General features: G+C 41.1%; 1 protein-coding gene across 2 annotated transcripts in view; it reads left to right on the plus strand.

The window, feature by feature from the left end:
- The window catches only part of LOC117399689 (disks large-associated protein 1-like), a 306,080-nt gene that overhangs the window by 176,687 nt on the left and 110,163 nt on the right, over window positions 1-19,230 (plus strand). The window contains exon 4 of one of the 2 annotated variants that reach the window (XM_059022523.1): window positions 6,976-7,897. In XM_059022523.1, coding sequence (XP_058878506.1) covers window positions 7,046-7,897 — 852 coding nt within the window. In that variant the 5' untranslated portion in view covers window positions 6,976-7,045. Of the gene's footprint in view, window positions 1-6,975; window positions 8,003-19,230 lie in introns of both variants that reach the window. The other variant, XM_033999025.3, reaches the window with a different exon arrangement.

Here is a 19,230-nt window from a genome sequence, read left to right on the forward strand (position 1 = left end):
TCAAAATGGTGGCATTCCTGATGGGTCTCCAAGGCGGTTTTACCAAGTTTCCCTGCTATCTTTGCCTTTGGGACAGCAGGGACACCAAGGCGCACTACCACAGGCGGGACTGGCCACAGCGGACCGAGTTCTCTGTGGGGAGGAACAATGTCAAGTGGGAGCCACTGGTGGACCCCCGGAAGGTGCTGATGCCACCACTGCACATCAAATTGGGCCTTTTGAAACAATTTGTCAGAGCTCTAGATAAGGAGTCGGCAACCTTCAAGTACCTTCAAGACTTCTTCCTTAAGCTGTCTGAGGCAAAGGTCAAAGCCGGTGTCTTCATCGGACCACAGATAAAGAAGATCCTGGAGTGCAATGAATTCCCCAAGAAGCTCACTAGTAAGGAGAAAGCGGCTTGGAACAGCTTTGTTGCAGTGGTTCGGGGCTTCCTGGGCAATCACAAGGCCGAAATCTATGTGGAGCTGGTTGAGACTCTGGTGAAGAACTACGGCACAATGGGCTGTAGGATGTCCCTCAAAGTCCATATCCTTGATGCTCATCTTGATAAATTCAAGGAGAACATGTACTCAGAGGAGCAAGGCGAGCGCTTCCACCAGGATATACTGGACTTTGAACGCCGCTACCAAGGACAGTATAACGAGAACATGATGGGAGACTACATTTGGGGGCTGATTCGTGAAAGTGATTTACAGTATAATCGTAAATCTCGAAAAACTACTCACTTCTAAATCTTTTGTAGTCATTTTTGTATTACTTTAATATAAATACATGTTAATTTGGATTCATATGTTGTTTTTTTCTGACTTTATGTGAACGAAAAGACACAAATTCGCCCGTTTTCTCATTGGAAATAGGTAAATTTCAAAATATCACTGTCCTGGTCACAAAAGCAAAGTTTGTGGGGAATAATAGCCATTTTCTATACTTTTGAGGCATAAGCAATTAGGAAATAACACTTACTACCCAGGAACAAAAATTGTGTTACATAGTGTAATCGTAGGACATGGTTTCTGTATCCGACACGTGTCTCGCATCGAATGAGATCTTAACTTCTGAAGTAAATTGGTCCTGATTTGAAAATATATGACTTATGCAGTGAAAGAGGACCCGCTAAAATATATAGAACTTAAGGTGTTATACTGCCATCTAGAGGTTATGATTAGAATAAAATGTTGACTTAGAAAGTGATGCAGGGTAGAATATTTGATTATTGTGATTAATAACTCTCGCAATAGGAATGTTTATACTAAATGCTCTGATGGTGTATCTGATTTTATTTGGCAGAGGAAGGTAGAATGGGCTGTGAATGCACAGAGTCCACAGGCTTAGCTTGCGGACCGCTGAAAATGAGGTTAAGAGGGCTGACTCAGGGAAGACTGATCGGTAAAATGCTTATCTGCTGCTGAGATGGCAGTGGTTTTAGCAGAGAATGTTTATGGCACTCATAGAACATAATACCCCCGTATCTAAGAGAGCTTGGTAATGTAAAATAAATATTGATCCGGCTCCTGACGGCGGTGTGGAACTCGATGTTGCGTGAAACACTGACATCTGTACTGTTAATTATTTATTTGGTTAAAGACCTGAATGTTGTTATTTAAACTGTGTTTCCAGTTGGTGGAAGCAGATATCTCCTGTTATCTGCTTTCAGATGTTTGGAGAGAGTGTGGTGCCTAATGGTAGAGGCTGAATGAGAACCGGATGCCATTGCTGATGCTAAATTGTACTCGGGCTATGCTTGATGATTCTTTGCAGTGTGAGACAGACTGTTGGGATAGACAGCGATATAGGGGAAATAAACGATAGTGATACTGGATCCCACTAATGTATGATTTAATTGTGCCTAGAGCCAGATGGAGAGAATCTGTTGCGTGTGCAATGAAAGCAAGGATCCAGTCTTGATTGAACGGAAAGGAAGAATCCAGTTTTGAGCCCAGAAGACTGATAGCAGTTACAGCTTGAGGTGCAGGACAACCTTGTGGATAGAAAGCCTGCAATGGGACTGGAGCTGGAATTGCAGAATCTGGTGATTTCATGAAACCCCTGAATCCCAGAAATGAGTCTGAAAAGGGGCGAGTTGTGGGGGGGGGGGGGGGGGGCTGAGATCTAGTCTTCGTAGAATAGTGAGAGCCCGTTCCAGTTTTGAATAATAAATGCACCTTTGATGACCTTCCTGGATTGTGCAAATCATTTCTCTCTGCTTCATGACTTGATGCTGTGGAAAAAGAGCGAGATGCGAAAATGAAGGTTCTATCCTGGGGGATGATGCGAATTGCGTAATTGAAATGGCCCAGTAAGGATAGCAGGTCCCAGGTTTTTAAAAAAAATATAAATTAAGGATCCAAGGTTGCTGAGTGTAAGTTATTGCGAATGTGCGATGATACATTATGAAAACATCTTTCGTTCAGTAGCAGTGAAAACTGGAAGTGTACAGGATGGAAAAGTCCGGTACAAATAGCAGTGTGAAGCCTGTTTCCAAAAATAAACTTGACAAAACAACAACTCGGCCATTTCTATTAGTACTTGCAAGCAATCTTAAATTAGAACTGTACTTGAAAACATTGTCTTTCAGAAAATAAATTAAAATGAGCTTGAAAATAGCTTTGAGAATCTAGCCCTTAATGTTCCAAAAGTATTGAAAGTAGAAGCCATATGTGGTCGCTGAACTTGATTTTTAACTACAGGCATGTGCTATGGACCACTGAGGGAGCTGATGCCAGGTTGTAAGTGGGCCCAGAAGTGCTGAGCCAAGACGGCAGCCATGACTGGAGTAGCGAATACTGGGATTGATAGAGATTGCTGCAGTGTTGGGAGCGACCTCTTTGTCCATATCGTTGAGCCGTGTATTAATTGAAGCGATTGAGACGACGATGGGGTGAATGAGGGGCTTCATGTCTTTGAAAATGTTGTTTATGAAACTGAAGGGTGGGACCTGTTTTGCTGGAGAGTAGGGCGGTGCTGCTGGCCTGTCCTGAAGCTCTGAGCGAGAGAGTTTGCGGAAGCACGCTTGAGGAACAGGCAGATATACAGGTACAATAAAATATTGAAGAACGCCATACTATCGCTTCCAGCCGGGATGGTGATATTGTTGTCGTGCAGGGTTTTTAAAAGTGAGGTGAATGGCCAATCGTTATAAAATAGCTGCTCCTGAGGCTGAGCCTGCTGGCGGTGAAGTTTTGATCTCTGTAATGCCGGGGCAGCAGCCTGGTTGCTGAGAGATGTCTGCATTAGGAGTAGACGGTACTGATTGCAGGCGAGGAGTAAAAAGAGATTCAGCAGACAAAGCTTTGTGGTAGATTTAAATAGAGCTGAGGCAAGGCAGTCACTGACGAGGGAATGTCGATGTCTTGTCGGTGGAGTTTTGAAAGTTTTACTGGAGGGCCAGTTTTTTCTAATGAAGATGCAGAGAAAGTTGAGTAATGGAGCTGTGCTTTGAATGGCATTGTTGCTGTGCTGGAGACTGGATGGAGCAGGAAAGGCTAACGCTGGAGCTCCTTCAGCCAAGTAGAGAAGCTGAATGATGAGAAGAATCACCAGAGCAGGTAGGTATTATAATTGATAATATCTTGGCAGTGCTGTGTATAGAAGTGACCTGCAGTGAAATGAGTGAGGGAATGTTTAGATATAGAGACGTTAAGCTGAAGCACGAATATCGGCACCTGAGCATTTGCTACAAAGCGAAAACACTAGACCGGGGAAGTACATAAGATTGTGCCTTAAATTAGTTAATAATGATAGACATTAATTAAGCAGCCCCTGAATCTCACACAAATGCTAACATTTCATGGAAACAGGTTTAAGGTAATATGATAACAGTGTAATATACAGGTAGTGGACAAAAAAATGGAAACACCAATGTAAAGTCACTTATTAGGGCGATTGGCCACTATGGTATCCCACTTTGTGGAGTTCTCGGCGGACCGTTTTTGATGAAACTGGCTGCTTTGCCCCAGGTTGAAATTTGCTGTCAATTGATCTGCAGTTGCTCGCCTGTTTTGCCTTGCACTTTGAATTAATGCACGGATATCACGATCCTGGAGTATGCGCTTCCGCCCACTGTTGCCCTTTGCTGATGATGTCTTTCCCTCAGAGTTCCATGCCGGCATCACCTTAGACACCGTTGCTCGTGAAACATCAGCAAGTTGAGCTGTCTTGGTCACTGAAGCTCCTGCCAAACACGCCCCAACAATCACCCCTCTTTCAAAGTCACTGAGGTCTCCTCTTGCAGCCATGCTAGCCATAATTATAGGCAACCATGCCTGTCCAGCATTTTTATACATGACCCTAAGCATGCTGGGATGTTATTTGCTTAATTAACGCATGAGCCACACCTGTGTGGAAGCCCTTGCTTTCAATATACTTGGTGTCCCTCATTTACCCAGGTTTTCGGGGGGGGGTTTGTCCACTACCTGTATCATTCATAATTGTTCACGCTATACAATACAAGAGTAACTACATAATCCCAAAGTTAATAATGGAATTTACAACAAAAGTGTAATCTCAAAACCATTAGATCGTACAGGCGTACAAGTCCAAAGCCTTCACTTGGTATTCGGCATTTTTATTCAGTAATGGGCAGCTCCATAGATCTTGCACTACTTGGGGAAGATGCACCATCTTTCAGCACAATAGAGTGCTGCAGTATAACTATTGTTTTTGGTGTTCAAATTAATGACATTTGACACATCAAAAATGTGTGCCGTGGGTGGTATGAGAAAAATGAATAGGGTTTTCTAATTGTTCTACATGGCTGTCAATCTGTGGGCAGAGGGAAATCAGGTGCCCAGGTTCAAGTAAAGTAATCTGTGACATACTGTACACAACTGTGTAGTTATGCTCTCTTAAAGGCATGACATGCATCATTTTAACCTTCTATTTTATAATGTCATCTGTCTCATGGTTGCAGCTACATAGATAATCCCACCTGAGACATGCAACCCTTCCCAGACTCCAAATGTATGGAATTATATTAAAGCAATCTGTGTAAACTTCTAGTCCCATTGGTAAGAAACCTAAACCAGCTAAAAAGCAATTACAGCACTTACACTCTGTCACATGCTGATAATGCTTGAACCTCATTATTAGAAACCCTTTTGTCTCACCTAGAAACAAACACCAATCCATTTTTATTCCTATGGTTAGTGTATGAGATGTGCAGGTACTTGACGATTTCACAGTGCTGTGGCTTTAAACACCTTTGAAAAGTAAATTCATTTAAATACAGCTCCAGATTGATTTAGATTTTTTCAGAGAACCAAAAAAAGGTTTAAATCTGCATTTCAAAAGAGTAACGCATACTGCTCTTCACAACATTGTGTTCTCTGTCACAATGGGTGATGTAAAAGCCCACTAGCTGCCATTATAAATGCTACTTTGTTATATAATTAGAAATTACGCTGTATTATATTCCACAAGAAAGTGTCTCTTTTCATATTCTCAAATGATCAGTTAACTGTCTTGTATGCATGTTGGTTTCAGTGTTTTGCATAGGAAAGCATACTTTACCTTTATAATACGGAGACATGATTAATTACTGGTAAAACCACAGTACAGCCCAAGCATGAAATGTTGTGAGAATATAATATGACATCAACACAATTATGTCAAGTGGTAGCACAATGTAGGTCACATTCTACTCTGCAACTTCATAAGATTGTTCTTTTGGTCAAGATGACATGATTGAAGTGTCAGGTGGGGTCGGGCCATTTGACTGGTAGATATTTTTGTATTGTTATTAGGCATAAGTTGACCTTAATAATTTTTTATTTTATTTATTAACTCGGGGCGGGGGGCAGTGTGGGGAATATAGAGTTAACGTTAGGCATTTCTCATCTCCTCCCATACTGTAAAATGAAATGTGAAATAATGTATAATGTGATGTCTTGTAACAATTGTAAGTCGCCCTGGATAAGGGCGTCTGCTAAGAAATAAATAATAATAATAATAATAATAATATACGTAACTGTCTATAAAAAGCACCCCCTACCCCCCCACACACACTAAGTATGTGTATATTCATTTAAAAAACACACACACACACACACACACACACAAAACTCTAGGTAGCGTGCTTGTTTGATTAATTACTAACAGCAAGGACATTCTCATCCGGTATGTCGCTCATTTTATGCTTATCACCATAAAGTACAATGTGAGCAGTAAATGAGAAACAATGTGTTGCAGCATACAGACTGAAGCACTGTTCATATAGCACTTTTATTGCTTGCACTGTGCATTTCTGATGCCATTGCAAGAAACAACAATTAAGACAGGAACACTTCAACTGCTTGCTGGAGTTCTTCTTCACAAAAATTAAAATACATTTCAAGCAAAGCACAGTGTGCTGGGTTATTTTTAGTTTACTGGTAGAGTCCAGGTCTCAAGTTTCTGTGGCACTGGATCAAGCTTGAAGGGAATTTTATATGCAGAGGTGGCAGAAAGCATTGCATGTATTTTATGTAATCAACACATGATTACATTTCAGATTTTCAAGGGGGTCCCCAACATGAAAGCAAAAAAAAAAAGGAGCTTGAAATACTTATGTAATAGATAAATCAAATAGCATGAGTACATGAAAAATTACAGGTATAGGAAATACATAGATGATCAATACTGTTTAATAAGTAGGAATACTTTTAACATTGACAGGTAAGATATTTTAAATGTGTGATATTCTTTTTTTCATTTATTAAAATTTGCAGTGTTTGTGAATTTAGTGTTCATGAATGGTCAACATCAAATGTAGCAGAGTTTACTTAATGCTAGTATGTTGCTTTTTTATATATTTATAGATTTACCAATGCTTTTATTTTCGTGATTTTTTTTGTCTCTGACACCTAAAACTCTACCCAGTGTGTATTAGTATTAGTAAACCATAGAACTAGAGCAGAAAGCGATGTGTTCTACCTGAGTTAAACAAACCAATGTGCAGTTTCCATCTATTAATCTTTCTTTTACTGTTTCCCCCCTAAGGCGTGCTTAACACCTATCAAAACATCATCTGCAACAGTTAAATGACTTTGGTTCACCATCAGCATCAACAATGAAAGGGTTATCAAGTAGCAGAAGCCACCATCATATGGTCACATGTGACCCTTCCTATGACTCTCTGATACATCATCCAGACCGGAAGCCATATTTGTTAACCCAAGTGGATGCACACCCAGCCGACCACCCCTACTATGCCCAAAGGAACTCTTTTCAAACAGAATCCATGATGCCCTACAATGACCAGCTAGCTAGCAGCACCTTCCCCAGGAGGCACTACAGCTCCAATCATGAACTCAAGAACGAGTGTGCCATGGTACCCCATGGAGTACCCAACAAGGTTAACCGCATTCCTGCCAACCTTTTGGAGCAGATTGAACGGCAGATTCCCATTAACCGTGATGGCTACCACACTCTCCAGTACAAGAGGACTGCGGTGGAGCATCGTAGTGATAGCCCGGGGAGGATACGGCACTTGGTTCATTCTGTTCAAAAGCTCTTCACAAAGTCTCACTCCCTCGAGGGGCCTTCCAAAGGGAGCATAAACGGCAACAAGGCAAGCCCAGAAGAGCCCCCCACTACTAAACATGGGAAGCGCAGTAAGAGCAAGGACAGGAGTAAGATAGAGGTGAAGCCCAGGTCAAATATCTCCAGCTGGTGGAGTTCTGATGACAATTTGGACAGCAATGTATGTCTTTATCATGGTCCTGCTGGCCTCATGACCATGGGTAGATGTCCAGACCGGTCTACCTCCCAGTACTTTATGGAAGCCTACAACAATATCAGTGAACACACCCTTAAAACGTCCAGGAGCAATAATGATGTAAAATGTACTACCTGCGCAAGTATCCCCATTAACATCGATGCACAACTCATGAAGAAAAGCTCATGGTCATCAACTCTTACGGTGAGCAGAGCACGTGAAGTCTACCAGAAGGCCTCTGTAAATGTAGATAAAACTGTAATGAAATCTGAGACTTGTCAGCAGGAGCGGTCATGCCAGTACTTGCAGGTATGCATCATTTTACATTTTTTAACAAAATCATATTTTTAGAGGCCATCAAGTTTCATTTGAACACAGAGAGAAGTAAGTGAAGCACAATGAATGGTATCCTTATTTTCTTTATATAGATCTTATACTGTATGTATTCAAATTTAAATCATAATTGGCTTCTATTTTACCCTGTATCTGAGATATTTCAGAATATGCAACGCTGTTTTTAACTGGGCCTCATAAATATGAATAAATGAGGCAGGGCCATCATCTTTCAGAGGGGTTTTCATATTTCCTGACATTTATTATGTTGGCGTACAACTGTTCTGCAAAGGGTAGAAGACAGTGCACAGCTGTGGGGTAACCTTGTCCTACTTTTAGGAACAGTTTGGTTTGTCATACTTGTGAATACCAAAAGGGCATCAATAGATTTGTTTTGTCCTTAAGTTACTTTTATCAGTTTTGATAAAAATAACCTCAAACAAAATAAACCTTATCCAAGCATAGCAGGCCTAAGTTCAGACGTCAAAGGACCTTAAAAGAAAACGTTCAGACATCAAAAGGCCTGCTAATAAAAATACATTTTTATGACCTGCAACACCCTTGAATTGGTAGTCTCCCTTTCTGGGCATGTACAGAGATACTTGTACCCAGCTATAAGAGGGAAGACAATCATTTTTAGAAAACCAATCTCTATAGTTTGCACAAAAAGATGGTTGAAAAAAAAGTTACATGTTACCCCAACTGCATCTTGGCAGAATTCTTCTGTGTGATTTACAGTAAATTAATGATCATTTTAGTACATCATCATAATAATAATAATAATAATAATAATAATAATAATAATAATAATAATAATAATAATAATTTATTATTATTATTGTTATTATTATTATTATTATTATTATAAATAAAAAACATAATTTGAAAAAGTTGTATTTGACCAAAGAAGATGTGTATGGACTAATAAACCAACGGTCCTGAATGGTCTAAAAACTATAGATCTTGAAAAAGGGACGTTGGACTTCATACAGGTAAATTCAGGAACTATATTTATTTAAACATTAGATATTACATGGAATTGAAATGCAGTATGTATTTAATAAGAATGGGTTTGTTGCTGGAGCTAAACACCAGAATACTAATTGTCCATCCATTGTGAAGATCATGTTATATCAGCAAGTAGTGGGACAGGCTTCCCAGTATAAATCAGTGGTTATTATTAATCCTGTTCAAACAACTTGATTTTATTTCATTATCAGGTTCTGTTTTATTATCTATGGAGGATATAATTGCAAAATAAACCGAGGCAAGTGTGTTGTCAAGGAACACTACCCAATTAGTACCATTTATAGTGTAGTGAATGGTGAAAGTAGGTCAAGGAAATGCTGCTGGAAAACATTTACAAATTATTCTTAAAGTACTGTATTCAGAAACATCACTGGATATGTGAAAACCGGTATTGTTATGTTTACATGATGTAATTTTAGGCAGTCTTTACAAATTGATTTTCAATTTCCTCAGTTATTGTGGCCCATGATCGATAAGCATACAATAGCCTGTTTCATACTGAAGGGGTCATGCTCAGACATCAGGAAAGTCAGAAATATGCTGTGCTTATCACCCCTACTTAAATGGGTTAGATTTTAAAGAAATTCTTAAGGGATGGTTATCTAATTAAATTAGTAATAATAACTCTAATCATGAGTGACATAATGTGATTATCAGTACAACTCAGAGCATATGTTCATGAGACTTCAGCAGTGAAGATTCTGTTTGTGACATAACATCACACAATTTCCTAATATAACTAGTGGCTGTACCAACTGATTAACAACTGAGATCTGCTGAAAGTTGCCCTGGCAAGATTCTTTGACCACATTGCAATAATAATAATAATAATAATAATAATAATAATAATAATAATAATAATAATAATAATATGAGGTGTTTAGAAATACTCACTATGTTTTTAGTATGTGATTTATTCAATGTTTCAAATTGCCATTTGCAGGTGACTCCTAAAATGTTAGTGCTTTTATAATGTAGATGTTTTATAAGCAAAGTTATAAAAAAAAAAATATTGAAGCTACTACAACATAGCCCTTTGCATAATAAGAATAAGAATCAGATAGCTGATTCCTTTAAGCTTAGACTTGTCAGTCCCTTAGCAGTAAGATAAGATGCAATTCATGTTGCACTAGTCTTAAGTGCAGGTATCATGGGTACCTACTAAGCACAAAATAAAATGTGCACATTTGTACCACATTAAATTAGCATAACTGGGAATTGGAGGCAATGGTCTCCTATAATGCAAAGGGGCTGCAGACCTCGGCACCAGGCTTTAGTGACCATGTATAGAGTTCAAGTAAAATCTCTTAAAGCTAATTTGTATTGTTTCACATAAAAAAATAAAATTAAAAAAAACATTAAAAAAACTGTTGGTTATCCAATTTGTTCAAAAAGACAAATATGGGGCTTAATATTAGCTTGCTGCAAGACATAGAACGAATGTTAACATCTACTGAGGAATTTGTCAAACTTGTATGGGCTACCCATATACTGAATCCAAAATAACAAAAATATAACAACATTCTACTGGTGAAAACCTTGCACCGTCCCTGTGGAATGGGGATTCAGGTATACATTATTATTATTATTATTATTATTATTATTATTATTATTATTATTATTATTATTATAATAAGAACATTATATATTGTGAATAGGGTAACCTACCAGTATTTTGAAAATGTACTCCACTAGACTGGATATATATATATATATATATATATATATATATATATATATATATATCATTATCGTAAAGTGCTGGATTTTAGCTCTGCTCGTAGACTACCGTAAGGATCAGAATTGCCGAAGCTACCCTTCTGTAGGAAACCTGGTATATACTATATATGTACATGTATAAGATGGATATGGTTATATCTGCAGTCAAAAAATGTTTAGGAAATAATGCATGGATAGTGCAAAGTGCTGTCTTATGGAATGCTGATTTTCTTTGGAGGTATCTGTGTGATGATGTGTCTAGATTTTTGTTTTGTTTCCTTTCCTTTGCTTTTTTTTTTCTTTTTGTTGGCCAAATGAGGCAGGCTGCACTTGAGGTTCTTCTACACAACCTAAAAAACCTAGTCATGCAAGGCGAATTGGAACGCTGACAGACATTTAAATACACCCTCCCATATTTTATTATTAATAGGGTAGTTTGCATTTGGAAGAATTTCTCACCCCAAAAGAAAACTACATGTAAACCCAAATTGCCAGAAAGGTACTACCAAAATTGCGTGCCAAAAAGGTGAGATTATTTTAATTTTTGCATGTAAACCACGCCATAGTTTCATCACTCTGTTTTGCAGATTTACCTTTAACTCCCCTAAAATCTCAGTTTTACAGAAAATGTAGCACTATATGATTAGCTTATGCAGTTTTATTTACATTTATATAGCGCCTTTCATCGCAAGGACCTCAATATTTTACAATATTATACAAAATATAAAAGGCAAAGATAATTCCTATAAAATAGCTAAAAAGACTAAAACGATACACAGTCAGTGCTAAAATTATGGTAAAATAGCCATTTTATAAAAATGGGTTTTCAATGCTGTTTTAAAAGTAGAAAGATTCCCTGCTTTTTGGTAGAGCATTCCACAACATTGGGGCTTTACAAGAGAAGGCCTTCCCTTCTGCATCATCTTTATTCACTCTCGGAACAACCAACAGCCCCACATCCTGCGATCTTAGAGTACGACTTGATTGTAAGGGGTCTGGAAATAACTTGGTGCCAATCCATTTAGGGCTTTATAAGTTAAAAGCAAAATCTTATAATCAATTCTAAAATGCACAGGAAGCCAGTGCAAAGAAGCTAAGTCGGGTAATATGCTCATTTTCTTTGGTTTTAGTTCGAATTCTGGCGGCAGTGTTTTGAACTAGCTATAAACGAGACACCACACGTTTAGGAATACCAGTAAACAGAGCATTACAATAATCTATTCTGGATGAAACAAAGTTGAAATTGTAGAATCTACCCATGGCATTAGAAGCTGCAGAGCTGTGTCTGTTTCAAAGATGCACTTGAAGGTGTACCATTGGTCTTTTATTAGAGCTTTTGTTAAGCTGCATTTCAAATCTGTCCATTCCCTCATGCCACTTCAACCAAGCAACACAAAGAGGGCAGGTGCAAGTCTATGAAGTTAATCTGACATATTGATATGTCTGTAACAACCCCAATGTTCCACTCATAGTTCCAGATGCACAATTAGAAGTCAATGAGGATCTTTGCATTCCTAGCTGTCAGTGTTATATGCAATAAAGTTTGTAACCCTGTTTATAAAGTGGGTGATATATTGCTAGATACATTTTAATTATTCCTCCTTGTATTTGTTTTTTTTTATGATTGAACATTTTAAAACTGTCACACTTTAATCAATAGATGTAAACTGTTTCAGTTGCTCATTCTGAATGTAATCATTGAAGGCTTTGATGTTTGTTTGTTTGTTTTATTCTGTACAGTGTCTTATTGTTTTGTATACTGCTGTATTGTTTTTCTCATTGTCTCAATGTGGTTATTAAGCCACCTGTTGCACAAAACCTCCCTGGTTAATAACATAGCATTCTTTTTAGAACCAAGAAACCAAAGGACTGCCTTTAACATTCCTCCCAACACTCCCACATTCAAGGAAATTGTTTTACATTCCCAAGCTCTCTGGCCCATTCCCCTTTGGGAATTACTCTCATTCAGCGCACTTGAAGTTATCTACCATGGTAATTGAATGACATTCTCCATGGTTTGCCCAACCTAACTTATAAGTTCTAAAGTTATTTTATCTATTAAATACACTAGCTGTTATTCGCCAAACACTTAGGTGGTGGAAAAGATTTAGGGAATTTTCAGAAATCTGTCTCTGAAAGAGGATTTAGATAGTGGGTGCTAGATTCTCAAAAAAATTTTACAAGTCTTTGTTAGCATGATCTTTTAGAAAGAAATAAATCTACCCAATAAAGTTATCAAACAAGAACTACAAAAACCACACATTTAATGTATGGATTTGGAAGTGATTGCATATTATTATTATTATTATTATTATTATTATTATTATTATTATTATTATTATTATTATTATTATTATTATTTTTATTATTATACTTGTTGTTTCTTACACTTTAAGAAAAAAATTGTGCTAAGTAGTTAAAATCCTTGAGAAATTGTGCTTTAATATTTTTTTTTCCCTGAAAGTATCTCATAGCAATTTGGTATCAGGGAACTTTTGTCTTCGCTCAGATAACCTGAAAGTTTGAAAGAGCTTCATCCAGTGAAGAGATTATGCTCTGCAGAAGTGGAGGAGTTGGCCTGCACATCCTCTGCCAGAATTACAAATTGAGAAAAAATGTTCTGCAGTTCACCAGCCCTTATTCTCTCTCCATCATCAAAAAAGAGATAAAAAACCAAGGCATCTCACAGAGAAACGTTGAAAGGATAGGAGAGTTTTCTCACAATTTTAATGGGAGGTGAATGTGCCCCTCTCTTTAAATTCCACGAGGGGGGGGGGGGGGGGGAAGGGGGAAGAGAAAAGGAAAGTAAAAAAGGGGCTTTTGTTGAAAGCTTCCAGGCTTCCAGTTGAATCTTAATAAGGCAAGCTAATGGAACTCCTGACATTTGACACTGAGGCCTTATTAAAATTATTTTCACTTTTATAATTGGGATCCTAAGGTTTCATATAAAAATACTTTCCCAATTTGTAATTGAGTTTACTATAAAGTTTGGGAGTGCTTCTTTCAAAATGTGTAATTGAGTTTACTATAAAGATTGGCAGTGTTAACAAAATCATTCCTTAAATTTGTATTTTAAAACATAATATCTGGTACTACTATAGGTTAAAGTAATTGTAACAAGCAAAATAGTTCCATAATGTAGCAAGCTGGTATATCACTAACTGTCAGACTGTCTTGTCTTACGGGGTTATTTATAGTGAAATTGTCCCCACCCCTTTACTGGCTTCTGTCCTGTCAATAAACCCCTTTTTGACTGACATGCTTTCAGCCAGTAACATGCTTTGACCCAGAAAACATTGGCTTGTTTTGAAAGCATCTTGTGGTTAAATATTGTCTTTGGTGGTTTGGCTATTTCATACTTGCCAACATTTGGAAACTGTTCAGCGGGACTCAACTGTTTGTAAATATCGGGACTTTCTTCCGATGCACCAGGACGTGGGACATTTGCTAGAAATTGGGACTGTCCCGACCATATCTCCCCGAAGACTGGCCATACGGAAGTCATTGTGATTGATAACATGTTCAGTAACTGCATTATCTTTGCTGTCGAAATGTGCTTTAACCAACAACAGATTTCCATGTACTCAGAAATGTGTAATTCATGTTGAGGTATGTAGTGATGAGTATTCGATGTTTGGAAAGGAGTACCTGAAAATGGATGGGACATGCAATATGTGAAACCCTACATGTAAGATAACACTCTCCATTAAATTTCACTCAGAAGGCACCAGTGAAATAGAAAAGGAATGTTCTGTTGTACTGTATGGTATACTGCTGCTCCATGTATACTGTGGTACACAAAGCAGTGTTTTATGTTTCTTTGAAGCATAAAATCCACACATTACAATCCACTTCTGCTTTATGTACTTAATTGAACTGCAGAAATGTGCAATTTTACCTAAACATTTCAATGTCATAATTGGCTTCCAGCCATAAGATTATGTTAGCAAGAATTCTTACTGAACTGTAAAGTTTGAAAGAAGAATGGGTAACAGTCCAAAAATAAAATGAATAATAATACTGTAGAAAATGCAGTGACTCCTTTTGCCATGTGAAACAGTGTAGTTCATACAAGAAAGCCAATATTGTGGATTCCAGTATTAGAGTTTGGAGAAATATGGCTTGTGGAAGGTCCCAACTAATGAATTAGCTCTACTGTATTCTGAGTTAATTGGTTTTATTTAGAACACTAGAGTGAAATATTGAGCTTGACAGAAAAGATTGTGGGAATGCAGTTACTGAACATGTTACCAATCAGAATGACTTCCGTATGGCCAGTCTTCGGGGAGAAGACTGGCCATACTTTGTCATGTGCTTAGTGATGTCATATGTGATGTCAAGTGTGACAGGAAACATACACATAAGGGTGCAGAGTTAAGGTTGCGTGGCTACCTTAACTTGCAATTTCCTAACCTTTTGGACATTTGCAAACAAACCTTAATGTTACTTTAACAAAGTTTTTGCCATTGAATTTCCATGGCTGAGAGGTGGTGACAGCAAGGACTGTAACTGAGGCTGGAGAGGTGGGGACAGCAATGGCTGCCTTGGAGGCTGAAGAGGTGGAAGCAGCTACAGCTGTACCTGAGGCTGGAGAGGTGGGGACAGCAACGGCTGTACCTGAGGCTAGAGATGTGGCGACAGCAACGGCTGTACCTGAAGATGGAGAGGTGGGGACAGCAACGGCTGCCTTGGAGGCTGGAGAGGTGGGGACAGTAACATCTGTACCTGAGGCTGCAGATGTGGCAACAGCAATGGCTGTACCTGAGGCTGGAGAGGTGGGGACAGCAATGGCTGCCTTGGAGGCTGAAGAGGTGGAAGCAGCAACGGCTGTACGTGAAGCTGGAGAGGTGGGGATAGCAACGGCTGTACCTGAGGTTGGAGATGTCAGGACAGCAACGGCTGCCAGAGAGGCTGCAGATATGGCGACAGCAAGGACTGTACCTGAGGTTGGAGAGGTGGGGACAGCAATGGCTCTATCTGAGGCTGGAAAGGTGGGGAAAGGAAGGGCTGTACCTGAGGCTGAAAAGCTGGTGACATTATTTGAACAGTACTGCCGGGGAGCAGTTATTCTTCATGTTGTGTGGCTCTGTCCACTCTCTCTAGAAAGATCATGTAAGAATCCTGCAGGTTTTTAGGCAGAAGGATGCACTGTGTGCAATTTAAGGTCTTGATGCCATATTGGATTTGCCGTTTCTTCTCTTTTCTATCTGTCAGGCCCATCTTTCAAGTCTTGTCAGTTCTTACCTGAATTAGATAGGAGATATTTGGACCAACCACCAAAGGAAAAAAAGGTTTCTGAAATGTAATAAATAGAATTCTGTATAGTGATTTGGATATCTGAAAATGTATATAATAATTTGTGAAATACTAAGAGTATTTATTAAAAATGAAACAATAACAATAACAGGTTACATGCATTTCTAAATTGAATTGCCCAAAAGTTTATTTGAAATGTAATAAATGGAATTCTGTATAGTTGTACTTTACTGTACTGTCTTGACGAGTTTTACACATAAACAATTGCAATACGAATATTACTACAGTTGTATTGTCACTATTAATAATATACTGTATTGTAATGTTTTTTTTTTGTTTGTTTTTTGTTTTTTTTACCGGCTTTAGACTACTCGCTGCGAGTCGTATTAATTTATTTACGTCTCAATTCATGCCGATTGATTATCGTCATCAGTCATGTCTTATACTTTCTAAACAATATATTGTAGTGATCCGTGTATTGTGTTTGTGTACTGTATTCCCTCTTGTTTCTACTGTCTGTTACTGCCGCTGTATTGTGTTCCTCTCCCCCCCGTCTGTATTACCTGTAGCTGCGGGTTCGCTCTGTCTCTGGCTGTGCGAGCTGTCCCTGTCATAGGCTGTTTCTTGTGTGTGCCCATTGGTCCTGGTGTGCGGCTGGGGACCAATGGGATAGCTGTTCGCTCTGGCACCCGATTAACATAAAGGGGCGGGGCTTAGCTATAAAACGGGGCGTTGCACGCTCATTGTGGTCGGTGTAGAGCAAGTGGCTAGAGCAGTGGGCTCTGAAAGAGGTTCATAAATAAAGCGTTGAACTTGAAAATGGCGGGTTGTGTTTTTCTATCCTGCGCACTGCGTGGAAACGCTACACTGGTGTCAGAAGCAGGATCAATACAACGAGTAATCCAGTGTTGAGCAGGAGCAGGAGAAGACAAAGATGGACCAATGGCTGTGGTACGACTCCAAGCCGTCACAGAACCGGTGGGACGGTGGACTGGAGGATCTCCTTGGTGACTTGGAGGAGCGAGGCTGGTGCCTTGCCTGCGGGGAGTTCGGGCACCAGGTGACGTGCTGCCCCTTCCAGGAGGAAGGGGACCTACTGCCTGCCCGAAACCAAAGGGGGAGGAGGGATGGTCGTTCGAGGAGGCTAGCGAAGGAGTCTGGATCATCTCCAGCGTGTGAGATGGGGGGCCTACCGCTACCGCTGCCGCCACCCGAGAGAGCGCCGCTGTCGCCGCCGCCTGAGAGAGCACCGCTGTTGCCGCCGCCCGAGAGAGTGCCGCTGCCGCCGCCGCCGCCCGAGAGAGCGCCGGCGCCGCCGCCCGAGAGAGCACCGCCGCCGCCGCCCGAGAGAGCGCCGCTGCCGCCGCCGCCGCCCGAGAGAGCGCCGCTGCCGCCGCCGCCGCCCGAGAGAGCGCCGCTGCCGCCGCCCGAGAGAGCGCAGCTGCCGCCGCCCGAGAGAGCGCCGCTGCCGCCGCCGCCGCCCGAGAGAGCGCCGCTGCCGCCCGAGAGAGTGCCGCTGCCGCCGCCCGAGAGAGTGCCGCCGCCGCCGCCCGAGAGAGCGCCGCTGCCGCCGCCCGAGAGAGCGCCGCTGTCGCCGCCACCCGAGAGAGGACCGCCGCCGCCGCCGCCGCCTGAGAGAGAGCCGCCGCCGTCGCCTGAGAGGGGGCCGCCGCCTGAGAGAGAGCCAGGGCCGCCGCCGCCGCCTGAGAGAGAGCCAGGGCCGCCGCCGCCGCCTGAGAGAGAGCCAGGGCCGCCGCCGCCGCCTGAGAGAGAGCCAGGGCCGCCGCCGCCGCCTGAGAGAGAGCCAGGGCCGCCGCCGCCGCCTGAGAGAGAGCCAGGGCCGCCGCCGCCTGAGAGAGAGCCAGGGCCGCCGCCGCCTGAGAGAGAGCCAGGGCCGCCGCCGCCTGAGAGAGAGCCAGGGCCGCCGCCGCCTGAGAGAGAGCCGTCGCCGCCTGAGAGAGAGCCAGGGCCGCCGCCGCCTGAGAAAGCACTACTGCTACCTGCCTTATTAAGAGAGCTACCGCTGAAAGCGCCAGTCCTTTTAAGGGCTCCTGCAAAGGGCGCGACCAAGGGACAGGAGCAAAGAGAACCGCTGCCGCCTGAGGGAGAACACTTGTGGCATGAGAGCGAGCTCCTGATACTGGGGTACCGAGAGTCACTCAGCTCAGCAGAGAATAGCAGATTGCCTTCCGCACAGCACGGCCCGTCGGCTCACCCACCAAAGGCCCTGGAAGGAAAACCGGACATGCGGGGAGGGGGTCTGTGTTTCAGGGGTGGAGGTTGCCGATCCCAGTCATATGCTGCATGGAGCCTTGTGAACTTTTTGGGGGCAAAAAGGCTAAGGTGGGGGTAGTGTAGCGATCCGTGTATTGTGTTTGTGTACTGTATTCCCTCTTGTTTCTACTGTCTGTTACTGCCGCTGTATTGTGTTCCTCTCCCCCCCGTCTGTATTACCTGTAGCTGCGGGTTCGCTCTGTCTCTGGCTGTGCGAGCTGCCCCTGTCATAGGCTGTTTCTTGTGTGTGCCCATTGGTCCTGGTGTGCGGCTGGGGACCAATGGGATAGCTGTTCGCTCTGGCACCCGATTAACATAAAGGGGCGGGGCTTAGCTATAAAACGGGGCGTTGCACGCTCATTGTGGTCGGTGTAGAGCAAGTGGCTAGAGCAGTGGGCTCTGAAAGAGATTCATAAATAAAGCGTTGAACTTGAAAACGGCGGGTTGTGTTTTTCTATCCTGCGCACTGCGTGGAAACGCTACAATATTGTTATTGACCCATTTCATTAACAAAAGTTAAATGACTTTTTATTTTACTTGTGGATGTTCTACTGCTGTCTGATACATCCTTATTTCAGGGGTTTCTTAAATGAACACAAATGATTAATAATAGCTTTTACCCACCTGTCAGTAAATTACTTTGCGTTATGAAGAAGGTATCAAACATTCTGTAGCAGCTGAAGAACAACTTCATGGACCAGCGTAATAGTAGAAAGTGTTTAATGTATGTGCTTAAATATGGAATATATAACACGCATACATATAATAGTATGCATTTGTATTTTATTCTATTTGGCAAAACATTATTTCTCACTTTTTTTTTTTTTTTTTTTAGAACCTACGCTATACAAGATCATAACCATGTCAGTATTGCATTTACAAGTATTGACAGACTTCTTTCTTTTTTCATATCCAGCAGGCAGTAT

The sequence above is a fragment of the Acipenser ruthenus genome, chromosome 4 (genome assembly GCF_902713425.1).
Source record: "Acipenser ruthenus chromosome 4, fAciRut3.2 maternal haplotype, whole genome shotgun sequence".
In the NCBI taxonomy this organism is placed as follows: Eukaryota; Metazoa; Chordata; class Actinopteri; order Acipenseriformes; family Acipenseridae; genus Acipenser; species Acipenser ruthenus.